General features: G+C 45.4%; 1 protein-coding gene across 27 annotated transcripts in view; it reads left to right on the plus strand.

The window, feature by feature from the left end:
- Nucleotides 1-12,602, plus strand: part of PLEKHA7 (pleckstrin homology domain containing A7) — a 299,188-nt gene that overhangs the window by 110,046 nt on the left and 176,540 nt on the right. For 5 of the 27 annotated variants that reach the window (XM_065592110.1, XM_065592121.1, XM_065592112.1 and 2 more), the window contains one exon: nucleotides 4,826-4,992. The exons of the other annotated variants lie outside the window; for them this stretch is intronic. In XM_065592110.1, coding sequence (XP_065448182.1) covers nucleotides 4,922-4,992 — 71 coding nt within the window. In that variant the 5' untranslated portion in view covers nucleotides 4,826-4,921. The remainder of the gene's footprint in view (nucleotides 1-4,825; nucleotides 4,993-12,602) is intronic. 27 annotated transcript variants of the gene reach the window in all.

A 12,602-nucleotide genomic window follows, 5' to 3' on the forward strand; every position in this document is an offset into this window, starting at 1 on the left:
TGGCACCTTAGAGACTAACAAATTTATTAGAGCATAAGCTTTCGTGGACTACAGCCCACATCCGAAGAATGCATCTGAAGAAGTGGGCTGTAGTCCACGAAAGCTTATGCTCTAATAAATTTGTTAGTCTCTAAGGTGCCACAAGTTCTCCTGTTCTTCTTGCTAAGCAGGAGATTTGGATGCCAGATCCCAGTGGAGGGGGGGCAGGAGGGAGACAGGTGTTTTGCTTGGTGGTGTGGGCTCTGCCTAAGTGTCACAGGCACTATTTGACTTGCCCCTCTCCCCTGTTTAAATATAGAGCTGATTAGGCTCCATAGAGAGTCTTTTGTTTTTTTTAAGTGACCAGTAGAGCTGAAATCACTGATAATCAGGTCTAAGTGCTTAGTCCAGCTGTGGGGACAGTGTTTCTGTGTATGAGACTGCCTAGCCTGCACTAGCAGTGAGGTTCCCCCACTGAGAGCTGAAATCATGAGAGCTGGGTAGAACTTCAAGAGACAGACTCGCAGAGGTCACAGTGGCAGGTGGCAGCAGAAGTTGCAGGGCCATCGGCAATGCAGCGGTGGAGTGAACGGTCACGACGAATAACAGCGGACAGAGTGAGCAGCTGGAGCGAGCGCGAGCAGCTGAAAGAACAAGCGGGGTGCCTTCTCCCTCCCCCCCATTCCCCAGGGTTGGAGGTGAACTCACACGAAAGCACCTCTGAACTCTGGGTCTCCACTGACCAAGGACAACTACTATAAGTGCGGTGCAGTGGAGGGAGATGGAAGGGGCACATTAAAAGAATATTTGTTTGAACTATATTTTACTGCTTCAGAATGCTAGATTTGTGACTGGGAAACTTGTATAAATATATGTTTCCTAGTAGGCCAAGATTTTTAAAATGCATTATTTGTAAAGGTCATTATCTCACATGGTCACTATCTTGAGAGGTTATCTTAGGGAATTTCTGTGCTAAATTTTTTTTATTATATTATAATTAAATTTTACATAAGAACGGCCATACTGAGTCAGACCAATGGTCCATCTAGCCCAGTATTCTGTCTTCCAACAATGGCCAATACCACGTGCTTCAAAGGGAATGAACAGAACAGGCAATCATTGAGTGATCCATTTCCTGGCGTTCACTCCCAGCTTCTGGCGAACAGAAGCTAGGGACACTGTAAGCATGGTGTTACATTCCTGCCCATCCTGGCTAATAGCCATTGATGGACCAATTCTCCATGAAGTTATCTAGTTCTGTTTTGAACCCTGTTACAGTTTTGGCCTTCACAACATCCCCTGGAAAAAGTTCTGAAGGTTGACTGTGTGTTGTGTGAAGAAATACTTCCTTTTGTTTTAAACCAGCTGCCTATTAATTTCTATTGTATTATGTGACGGAGTTAACCATACTTTCACTTTCTCCACAGCAGTCAAAATTTTATATACCTCTACAGTATCAGATCCTCTCTTAGTCGTCTCTTTTCCAAACTGAAAAGTCCAAGTCTTTTTAATCTCTCCTCATATGGAAGCTGTTCCGTATCCCTAATCATTTCAGTTGCTCTTCTCTGTACCTTTTCCAATTCCAATATATCTTTTTTGAGATGAGGTGACCAGAACTGCACGCAGTATTCAAGATGTGGGAGGATCATGAATTTATATAGTAAAAGTGGAGAAGCTTGGTTCGCTAGGTCGATAAGCAAAGCCAGTGCTGACAACCTACATGAAAAGGCTTTAGAACACCAAGCCTCTGGACTGCAGGGACATGTATAAAGCCTTAGAAGCCAATCACTGTAAAAGCCAATTTTAGAAGTACTTACTGAGGCTTTTGAGAATGCTCTAACACAAACACAGTTTACAAGTGAACAAACTTGGCTTTTGCATCATACTTTCTATTTAAGCAAGAGATACCACACATTACAAACTGGAGGCCAATGTTAAGTCCATTGTCACTTGTTAATCCTGAAGTTGGACACCGGTTCCAAACAAGACTGACAAATGCTCACTATCTTTCTGCAAGAAACTCAGCTGACAGGTTAGAAGCATGTGGTATAACATCGAAAGACTCAGCAGTTGAAAAAGTGAAGAACTCTCTCACCACATTCAAAAAATATACATACACAGCTGATGAATGTACTGATGCAAGTAGTAATCAAGTATTAAGTCATTGTGGTTATCTTCATGTCAGTGGTAGGCCAATAGATTCATTTCTAGATGTTCAGGTTATAGAAGACACATTGGCCGCATCTGTGAAAACCCACATCTTCGAAGAGTTAAATGCTTGTAAATTGAACCCCAAACAGATGGCTGCTTGTGCATTTGATGGAGTTGCAAACTTCTCTGGAAGACATAGTAGAATACAAGTTTTGCTCAGAGAAAAGCAATCTCTTCTATACACACTGTAGAGACCATCTATTCCAACTAGCACTAGTATGAGCTGCAGAATCTTTAAAAAACATTTTAAAAGCCATCAATTTAATGTCTTTTTTTATACTCTTTTGTTTTGTTTTGTTCCAGCAAGAATCCAAAAGGACTTGGGAAAAATAGAAGATCAAATTAGTCCAACCTGGGAAAACCTGTGGCTTTCTCGTGAGCGGTCCTTGGCTGTTGTCTTAAAATTACTGCAGCAGTTATTACTGGCTTTGGAAAGCATCTAATGAGATGGGACAGATCTAAGTAGTGAGGCTGGTGAACTATTTTTGCTACTAATTTCAGAGCAGACTATCCCCATTCTCTCTCTTGTAAGTGTACTGATGAAGCCACTTGGGTTATTAAACAATGCCATCCAGGCTTCTGCTACAACACTAGTAGATCTTTGTCCAGCAATAGAAGCTACACTTGGATTGATTGAAAACATACTGGAAGAAGCAAAGACTTCTGTCCAGAGGCTGACTAGTGAAGGCTTTTATATTCAATCCATATGTGAAGAGGACAAGAAGTGTTTGTTAATCCAGCTGAAAAATTACACAGACTTGATTCTTATAAATCTACAACCGCAACTTCTGGATTCTACTCAATGTCTGTCCAGCTTTTACAGATGCCTTTTGTCACGGAGTTTGGGGAGAGACAAGGCCCTGCACCCCTGGCTTCCTGCGATTTACCATGACTCTCAGCTAGCCAGTAAAACAGAAGGTTTATTTAGACGACAGGAACACAGTTCAAGACAGGTCTTGCAGGAACAGACAACAGGACCCCCTCACTCAAGTCCATCTTGGGGGGCCAGGAGAGGCCAGGAGGTCTGTTTAGCCTCCCCTCCATTTTCCCAGCCAGCCCCAAACTGAAACTCTCCAGCCCCTCCTTTCCCTTTGTCACTTTCCCGGGCCAGGAGGTCACCTGATCTCTTTGTTCTCCAACACCTTCAGTTGGCACCTTTGTAGAGGAGGGGCCCAGGCGATTAGTTGCCAGGAGACAGAGGATCAGCCATTCTCTGTGCAGATCATATCACAGGGGGCCTTTTGGGCTCTGCAACAATCACACACCCTGATCCTCCAACCTAGATACCTGAGAAATGCATAGGGGAAACTGAGACACCCACACAGTATTCAGAGAAAACATTAAGAACATTCCCACTCTGTCACATCTGTCTTATAAAACACCAACTGTTGGGTGGAATGAGGCACTACCAGCAATGGGGCTGCCGTGTGATCAGGACAGAATAGAGAATTTGAACACAGAGTGGAATGTCATACAATGAACAAATGAAGGTTTGACTTCACCTTCTTCATCATCACTAGTGGTTTGATCCAATCTTTGACCAGAAATTTAAAGTAAACAAAGTTGATTCCTTTTTTTATTTCCAAGATGAGAAACAAAAAGAAATCAGAAATAGTAAATCATAATTTAGATGTTTTAAATTCTCCTTTCAGTATTTTTGCTAGCATATGTAAGGAAATTTGTTTATTTTTAACCTCAATGTCCTTTAAAAATTATATAGTACTAAAATTAAAACCCACATCAATCCTCCATTTTGGCTTATTGGAAGGACATGTACAAATTCTTCACTGTAAAACTAATAAATATTATGTACGGTTTAAACATGTTCAACATAAGCATTATGGTACTAGAATGTAGAGGCTTTAGTAACACTGAGTTGCTCAAATTTTTTTCCTGCTTTTTATTCAGTTTTTCTCCCTTCTTCTTTAAGAGGAGAACACACACACACACACACACACACACACACCAAAATGACTTTATTTATATGCTCACTTGCCTAAAGAATTTTGTCAGTATGTTTTTCAAAAACAAAAAACACAATACCTTTTAGCTGAGTTGCCAGAATAGTGGGATATGGTTTCTTTTTAGCACAGAGGGATTCTGTCATACTACTATAATGCGCTGTGATGTTGATTTGAGATGGTTGATAAAATAACTATATAAATTGTAGGGTTTTGTTGAAACGATTCTTTCTGAGAATTTTGTAATAGAGATTCAAGGTCCTATCACAGATCTTATATGCATTTCCAAGGGAGTTCTTGTCATGGGACTAAAATCATGTTTCCCCTGCAGTCTTGATCTTCTTTAGCTGATAGGAGGGATTTGCAGCATTGGCAATAAGTTCTGCTGGTTGCTGGCTGACTGCCAAACCACGGCTGCTGTTTCAGACAGCAGGTCTTTCTCTTTTTTCTCTTCAGCCTTACATGTGCTGTCTTTACAAGAAGGATGCACTGCAGGATTTTATTTCTGATTAGAAATGAGAGAGACTCTTTTCTTTTTAAGGAGATGATTACATTTGTAATTTTGTGTCATGTGATGTCATGAGGGTGTTGGCTTTTAGGAATTTCAGGAAGAAGTAGTCTGATATGCAGTCAGAATTTTAAGACCTTTGAATATGCACTTGGTTTCTCTTCAGTTATCTTCTGAACAAGTCTACAGATATGGATGTTTGTACTTAATTCCTTGGTAAGGAATATGGAAACACTTTAAGTGGATACAATACGTGAAGGCAATGTGTAGTCAGTCTCTATTTTCAAACTCTGTTCCTAAACCAGGATATCCTTTCTACCAGGTGTCAGACAGGTATGTATGTGTTTTCAGTTTTCATTCTGTTAATGTTCTTACGTAAAACTGTACAATAGTGCCTGTCTTGCTAGTAGCAATTTTAATGGTTGGTTGGGTGACTGAAAATGTGTTAAATTAGAGAAATAAGGAAATCAAATTTGCATGTGCTTTGTATGTGCCTGATCTATATGATTGAGTTTTCAAAATCTGTTTTCATTTTAAGCAAGAAGTTTATTTTAATGATCAGGATTTTATCTGAGGTCTTATGATTACACTAAATGTTTTGAAATCAGTGCTTCGTGAACAAATGAAATTGTAGCCATAGAAATTTTTTTCTTAAATGCTTCATGTATTTGGATCATTTATTGGAAAGATACATTTCGGTATTGCTGAGAATTGGAATGTCATGCACACATTTCTAGTAAACATTGTTTGATCACATGAAACAATTTCTTAGTGAATCACTCTTATGCTAAATAATGAGTTCATTCATGTTTGTAGTTGTGCTTTATAAAATGAGACAGTTTACAAAACATGCATATGTAAAAAGGTGATGAATGCTGATTTTCAGATGATTTCTTATCATGCACACTGTTTAGTGTTTACTTTTGTCATACATCTGATCAGTTTGACCTTTTTCACAGTAAGTCCCAAAATAACTTTTGTCAGACATACAGTAAGATTCAACGACTGTGAAAGAATTGAAAAGTCATTATATTGTTATTGCTAGTACTGAAGGCTGCAGTATACCACAGAACAATTGGAGTAAATGTGTTGCATTCTCAACCTTTGATAGTTAAAATACTTCCGGTTTCTGGCACACCTTTCTAAAGGAATGTGAAGTCTTTGTTCATTGTGTCTGTTTGAAGTCTCTGACTCTTTATGGTTCAAGAGTGACACAGAGTGAAAATTTGAGTTCAGCCAGGAGTTTGTGCTATTACACATCTTTTTGTAATGTATTTGAAGAATGACGTAGGAGAATAAGTTAATAATTAATGCGTGCATATGCAGAGAATGCACCTTGCAAATAGTATTTATAAAATGTTCATGCAAACAGTGGTTTCTCTTAGAGTGTCATAAGGAATAATGTTAGATCGCATACACAAGCAGAAAACTACTTAATGGGTGAATCTGCATATTACCTAGGAAGCAGAAACTTGAAGACTTAGAGTTGGTCTACACTACAGCTCACATCAAGCTAATTATGTCAGCATATGTACTACAGCCTTGCTCCTGCCAATATAAGTTCCCTACTAAACCACTAGAGGAATAGGGCTTATGTTGGTGTAGTTAGGACGACGTAGTGTCAGTGTAGACACTGTGGGTTACTTACATCCACTGTTGGCTGTAATTCTTGTCAATTTGATGGCTCCAGAGACGGGGGGGACTTCAGCTAGCGCCCGACTGCCCTTGGACTCCTTGCTCCCAACCAGGCAGCTGCCCAGGCTCCCCGCTCCCAAGTCAGGCTGTGTCCCGCCGGGCTCCTGGTTCCCGGCTCCGAGCCAGGCTGTGTCCCGCCGGGCTCCTGGTTCCCGGCTCCGAGCCAGGCTGTGTCCCGCCGGGCTCCTGGTTCCCGGCTCCGAGCCAGGCTGTGTCCCGCCGGGCTCCTGGTTCCCGGCTCCGAGCCAGGCTGTGTCCCGCCGGGCTCCTGGTTCCCGGCTCCGAGCCAGGCTGTGTCCCGCCGGGCTCCTGGTTCCCGGCTCCGAGCCAGGCTGTGTCCCGCCGGGCTCCTGGTTCCCGGCTCCGAGCCAGGCTGTGTCCCGCCGGGCTCCTGGTTCCCGGCTCCGAGCCAGGCTGTGTCCCGCCGGGCTCCTGGTTCCCGGCTCCGAGCCAGGCTGTGTCCCGCCGGGCTCCTGGTTCCCGGCTCCGAGCCAGGCTGTGTCCCGCCGGGCTCCTGGTTCCCGGCTCCGAGCCAGGCTGTGTCCCGCCGGGCTCCTGGTTCCCGGCTCCGAGCCAGGCTGTGTCCCGCCGGGCTCCTGGTTCCCGGCTCCGAGCCAGGCTGTGTCCCGCCGGGCTCCTGGTTCCCGGCTCCGAGCCAGGCTGTGTCCCGCCGGGCTCCTGGTTCCCGGCTCCGAGCCAGGCTGTGTCCCGCCGGGCTCCTGGTTCCCGGCTCCGAGCCAGGCTGTGTCCCGCCGGGCTCCTGGTTCCCGGCTCCGAGCCAGGCTGCGCCCGCCGGGCTCCTGGTTCCCGGCTCCGAGCCAGGCTGCGCCCGCCGGGCTCCTGGTTCCCGGCTCCGAGCCAGGCTGCGCCCGCCGGGCTCCTGGCTCCCGGCTCCGAGCCAGGCTGCGCCCGCCGGGCTCCTGGCTCCCTGCAGGTAGCCAAGAGCCCGGGCAGCTGCCATGCTCCTGGTGGGGAGCAGGGAGCTGAGAGTCCAGGGGTGGGGACAGCCGAGCTCCCGGCAGGAAGTTGCGGGCAGCCGGGCTCACAGCAAGGAGCTGTATGCAGAGCTGAAAGCCCCAGCTCTCAGCCCCTCAACTGCTCCTCCTAAGTTGGTGGAAGTGCTCCAGGTAAGGTTGTGTAGCACCGATAGAAGAAGGGCAGTGTGGACATGAACCACCTTAGTAATTACTACAGTGGCTGTAAGTTGACTTAACATAGGTCAACTTAAGTTTGTAATGTAGACATGCCCATAAGCACTACATGATACATATAAGCAGTTCCAGTGTGCTGCATTTTTTGCCCCTCTTGATGCCTCAGCAGAAAATCACATAGCACTTCCAATCTTCACAGCTAAAGGTGCCAGTAGGATTTATCACTAGAACCACTGCTAGCATCTAAGGCCAGCATTGGTGGCTGCTGGTGGGCTTTCAACATCCACACTGCTATTTTTAGCACTCCTAGTTTGAGCCCCACTAACACGAGTCTGTCTTCCTGGGCTGGGAGGCTTGTTCCTACCTGGAGTGAAGGCAAACCCTTGGTTCCTGTGCCTGACTTCAGAGGAAGCTGAGTTCTGATCAGATTAGTGCCATCCTTTCTTTTCAGTTCTTTCCTCCTCATGCCACATACGTGGAAAAGTTAGAAATTAAAAAAAGGTAGCAATTCAGCAGGCAACGACTGCTCCTTAGATCAAAGTGACCTGATCTTTTATCTCTTTCTGCTGTTTAGAATTGCTGACTCTCACTACTCCCATAATGAGCTGTGGGGAGGGGGAGAGGTGTGCATAGGTGCAGACTCCGTGGGTGCTCCAGGGCTGAAGCATCCAAGGAAAAAAAATTGCCAGTGCTTAGCCACTGGCAGCCAAACTCTCCTCCTTCCCCCACTCCTGCCCACCTGAGGCCCCCGCCAATCAACTCCTCCCCCTACCTCCCAGCATCTCCTGCATGTCGCGGAACAGCACTTGGGAGAGAGGGCGGGAAGAGGCGGGATGGGAAAAGGTGGGGTGGGGCCTTGAGGGGAAGGGGTGGAGTGGGGGTAGGCCCAGGGGTGGAGTGGGGGCTTGGGGAAAGGGTGGAATGGGGCAGGGGTGGAGTGGGGCAGGAAGAGGCAGGGTGGGGGGTTGAGGGAAGGGATGGAGTTTGGGTAGGGTTACCATTCGTCCGGATTTACCCGGACATGTCCTCCTTTTTGTGCTAAAAATAGCATCCAGGGGGAATTTGTAAAGCACTCAAAATGTCCGGGATTTCCCCCCTTCCCCCGGCAGAGCAGAGCGAGCGGCTGGGAGGGCTGCAGGAAAGTCCCGGGCTGGACTCTGGAGCAGCTGTAGAGGAGCCGGATCCGCCCTGCATTCTGAGCCGGCAACTCTCCCCTGCAGCCCGGTCCGGCAGCACTGTGCAGGGCCAGGGACCGGGTTTTGTTGTGCTGGGGAGCGCAGCCACGTGTCCGGCTCGGCTCGCACAGAGCCCAACACCCTGTTCTGAGCAGCAGGGTAAGGGGGCCAGGGGGCAGGAGAAGGGGCAGGGAGGTTCTGGAGGGGGCAGTCAAGAAACGGGGGGGGCTTTTTGGGGGGAGTGGAGAAAGTTTTGGGCAGTCAGGGTACAGGTAGGGGGTAGGGTCCTGGGGGGCAGTTGGGGGGGGTCTTAGGAGGGGGCAGTTAGGGGACAAGGAACAGGGAGTCTTAGGTAGGGGGTGGGGTTCTGGAGGGCAGTTAGGAGCTGGGGTCCCAGGAGGGGGCAGTCAGGGGACAAGGAGCGGGGGGTGGGGGGCTGGGAGTTCTGGGGGGGGCTGTCAGGGGGCAGGAGTGGGGAGAGGGATTGGAGCAGTCAGGGGACAGGGAGCAGAGGGGTTTAGATGGGTTGGGAGTTCTGGGGGGGCTGTCAGGGGGTGGGGAGTGGTTGGATGGGGCGTGGGAGTCCCAGGGGTCTGTCTGGGGGTGGGGGTGTGGATAAGGGTTGGGGCAGTCAGGGGACAAGAGGCAGGGAGGCTTAGATAGGGAGTGGAGTCCTGGGGGGCAGTTAGGGGCAGGGGTCCCAGGAGGGGGCAGTCAGGGAACAAGGAACGGGGGGAGGGTTGGGGGTTCTGGGGGGGGCGGGAAGTGGGAGGGGCAGGGGCGGGGCTAGGGCGGGGCTCCTCCCGTCCTCTTTTTTGCTTGCTGAAATATGGTAAACCTAAGTTTGGGGAAGGCCTGGGGCTGAGTGGGGTTTAAACACCCCCAGGAAAAATTAGAAGCCAGCGCTTGTTGGGGTGTGTATGTGAAATTGACATTAAGGAACTCCCAGAATTCACGTGTGGTGGGAGAGAGTAGACTAAATCTTTGTCGACACTGGAACTTCATCAGCAAAACTTTTGTCATTCAGGGGTGTTTAAAAAAAACAACCCCAAATCTAACCCTATCCTGCCAACAGAGCCGCTGCCGCTCGTGGGGGGTGGAAGCTTTTTGTCGGCAGGAGAGCTTTCTCCTGCACACAAACAGCAGCTATGCTGCGTGCCTTTTAGCGGCACGGCTGTAGTGGCATAGCAGTATCACTAAAAACGAGGTAGTGTAGACAAAGCCTAGGTCCCTGGACTTCCTGTTCCCCTTCGTGTAACTTTGATTTTTTTCTCCCCTCATAACTTTACTTCAAATGCTGAGGAAATATTTTAAAATGGGAAACCCTTGTTTGTAAGCTAGTTATGTAATCTGAAAATCACTACAGTACATAACTGAAACCATTTAGAGAGATTATTTAAATATTTATTTTGCATGTGGCTGAATAAGAATAAATTCATTTAGTTTCACAATTCATTAAATCTTAACTTGCAACTGAGTCTTTATTGTAACACTGACAAGGAGATGTGCGTCTTACAAAATACCCAGCCTTTGAAAATCTTTAATGATTAGGGCTGTCAAGTTGATTATCACTTTTTTGTGTTACCTTGTTTAGTCCATCCCCACTGTCAAATCTCCTGTTTTAAGCTAGTGAGTTTAATATAGTTTAGTCTTGCTTGTATAGGTGGGACCAAATTATGTTCTGTTCTGTACAGGTTCTTATGCCACCCTCGTATCTGACCACCTTCCAGTAGCACAATAAACACGATTGATATTTATCATGTGTGGTTCAGTCTCTCTCAAATTTAAAGTATGCAAACATTTCCCGGGTTCACCAAGTCTGCCTTATTCCAAGTTGTAACCAAGCCTATGTAGGCCTCCATACGGATCAGACTCCTGCCTACTGTGACAACTGGCTGGTTGCCAAATTCACAGGAAAGTGGCATTGCCCATCTCAGGACTTGTTTGGGGCCAGGAGCACCAACCAACACTTCCATTAAATTTTTTTTGTCAATGGAGGAGAAGATGGGCCGCAGAATAGGTGACAAAGCTGTAATTCTGTGAATTCAAGACAAAACAGTTGTACCATGTGCCTGCACAGTTGCTTCAATATTCAGAGGTGCAGGCCATATCCAGTCATAATACAATGTGCAACAAACAACCCTTTACATACAGAGTGACAGAATGATAACCACATGGAACCAATAACCTCAAATGGAGAAGAGGGAGGGATTGACAGCAGCAGTAGAAGATTAAAAAAAAAAAGTTCACTTCTGCTGTTCATTTGAAGGTGCCTCCCTCACCGGTGGTCAGCCGTCCAATATAAGCACTTGAAATAAGCTCTGGGAATTAATCAGTAAGAATGTCCTTTACAGACAGGTGTGGCTGAGCAAGGGGTTTAACTTTGCCCTCTTAGTCCCACTCCACATTCTGGACTAGCCATGAATGGCCAACTTTCTTATATGGAATTAAGCAAATATTGTGTTTCATGGTATAACCTGACAAGATTGGGATGGATTTAAATGTGTGAAATGTAGTGAATTCAGCCAAATGGCAGTTGACAGCTACCCAAGAGGTGATAGGAAGGGGGAAAAGATTAATAAAAATATTTGTTGCTTTTATAACATTGAAAAATCTGCTTCACTAATTGTAGTTCATGACTTTTCAGGAATGGTGTGTTTGTGTATCTTTAGTTTCATTTTCATGGCATTATTTACAATCAGTCACATGGCTTGTCTGGCAACCAAAAATGTATCTCTAAGAGAAAAAGAGAGAAAATATCCCACTCGCAGAAGCAACAAAGTAATGTATAATGCAGTTGTGTAGTTTTGCTTGCAGGGAATAAACGTTAAACACATGCTGCTCTCTGTGAACACAAAATAATGGGAAAAGCTATTAAAGATGCAGCATGTTGCAGGAGTACTATACATAAAGTTTGTTCTGATAGCTCAAGCATATAATCAGAGTGATTGAGAGATGATATTTAATGTGTGGGCTAATGTGACGGTTCCTGTGGCAATTACAGCAATTGTTTACCTGGAAAAGTAGTGTTAAGTAAGAATTTATTTTTAACTGTCTTCAGTGTGATCAATCTTGTCATTTTAAAAAAAGAGGTTGAACATGTTTTTGTACATTAATATTTTCATTTATTTTATCTCCCCCCCCCCCCCCATCCCTCCCTATCTGTTGTGTGTCAGCTGGAAACAAGCAGAGCCAGCCCCATTTGAGCTGGCAGCAATTTGAACTGAGGTTGACCAGCGGTCTATAGACAAAACTTTGAAACCACTTCCCTAGTTTACGCTACACCTATGTTTAAACAAAGAGCAGTTATGAAACTTTGCTCGTGCATAAGTATTTTATCCAGTTTAACCTGTGCTGCATTGTATTAGATGTGAAGTAATGCCTTCCTTGGCTCTGAGTTTAGCTTTCTGTGTTGCTCAATCATATTACCTTCTGGGTCCCTAACTTCTCTTTCCAGAATTCAAAGCATGGCTTAAGTTAAAACTGACTATAAGGGTGTTTTCATGATTAATGAAGTTGCAGATTGCAGCAATTCATTATAAATCATTCTGTCAGAAAGAAGGAACTCTGCCAGAAAAATGAGCTTTATAATGGGGTTCTCTATTCATGAACTGTTCTTAAAGAAGAAAACAAAATAAATTACATATATTGCAAATGGAAAATTTAGACTTTTTTTCCTACTTGAATTTTGTGATAGCTGACACATTTTAGGTTCTTCTTTTATGTGCAGAACTTAGGTAACTTCTCTTCTAAAGACCTTGATCTTGGCTGCCAAAGAAGCTTAGTTGAGATAAGTGGTACAGTATTTGGCTTTTTTAAGAACCATTTGCCAAAACATTATTTCAAAGGAATGTTAAACCATCCAAAGTATAAGAACTTTATACTTGTGATGCTGAGTTGCTTGTACTCATTTTGCATGATA

Source organism: Chrysemys picta, chromosome 4 (assembly GCF_011386835.1).
Source record: "Chrysemys picta bellii isolate R12L10 chromosome 4, ASM1138683v2, whole genome shotgun sequence".
NCBI lineage: Eukaryota > Metazoa > Chordata > Testudines > Emydidae > Chrysemys > Chrysemys picta.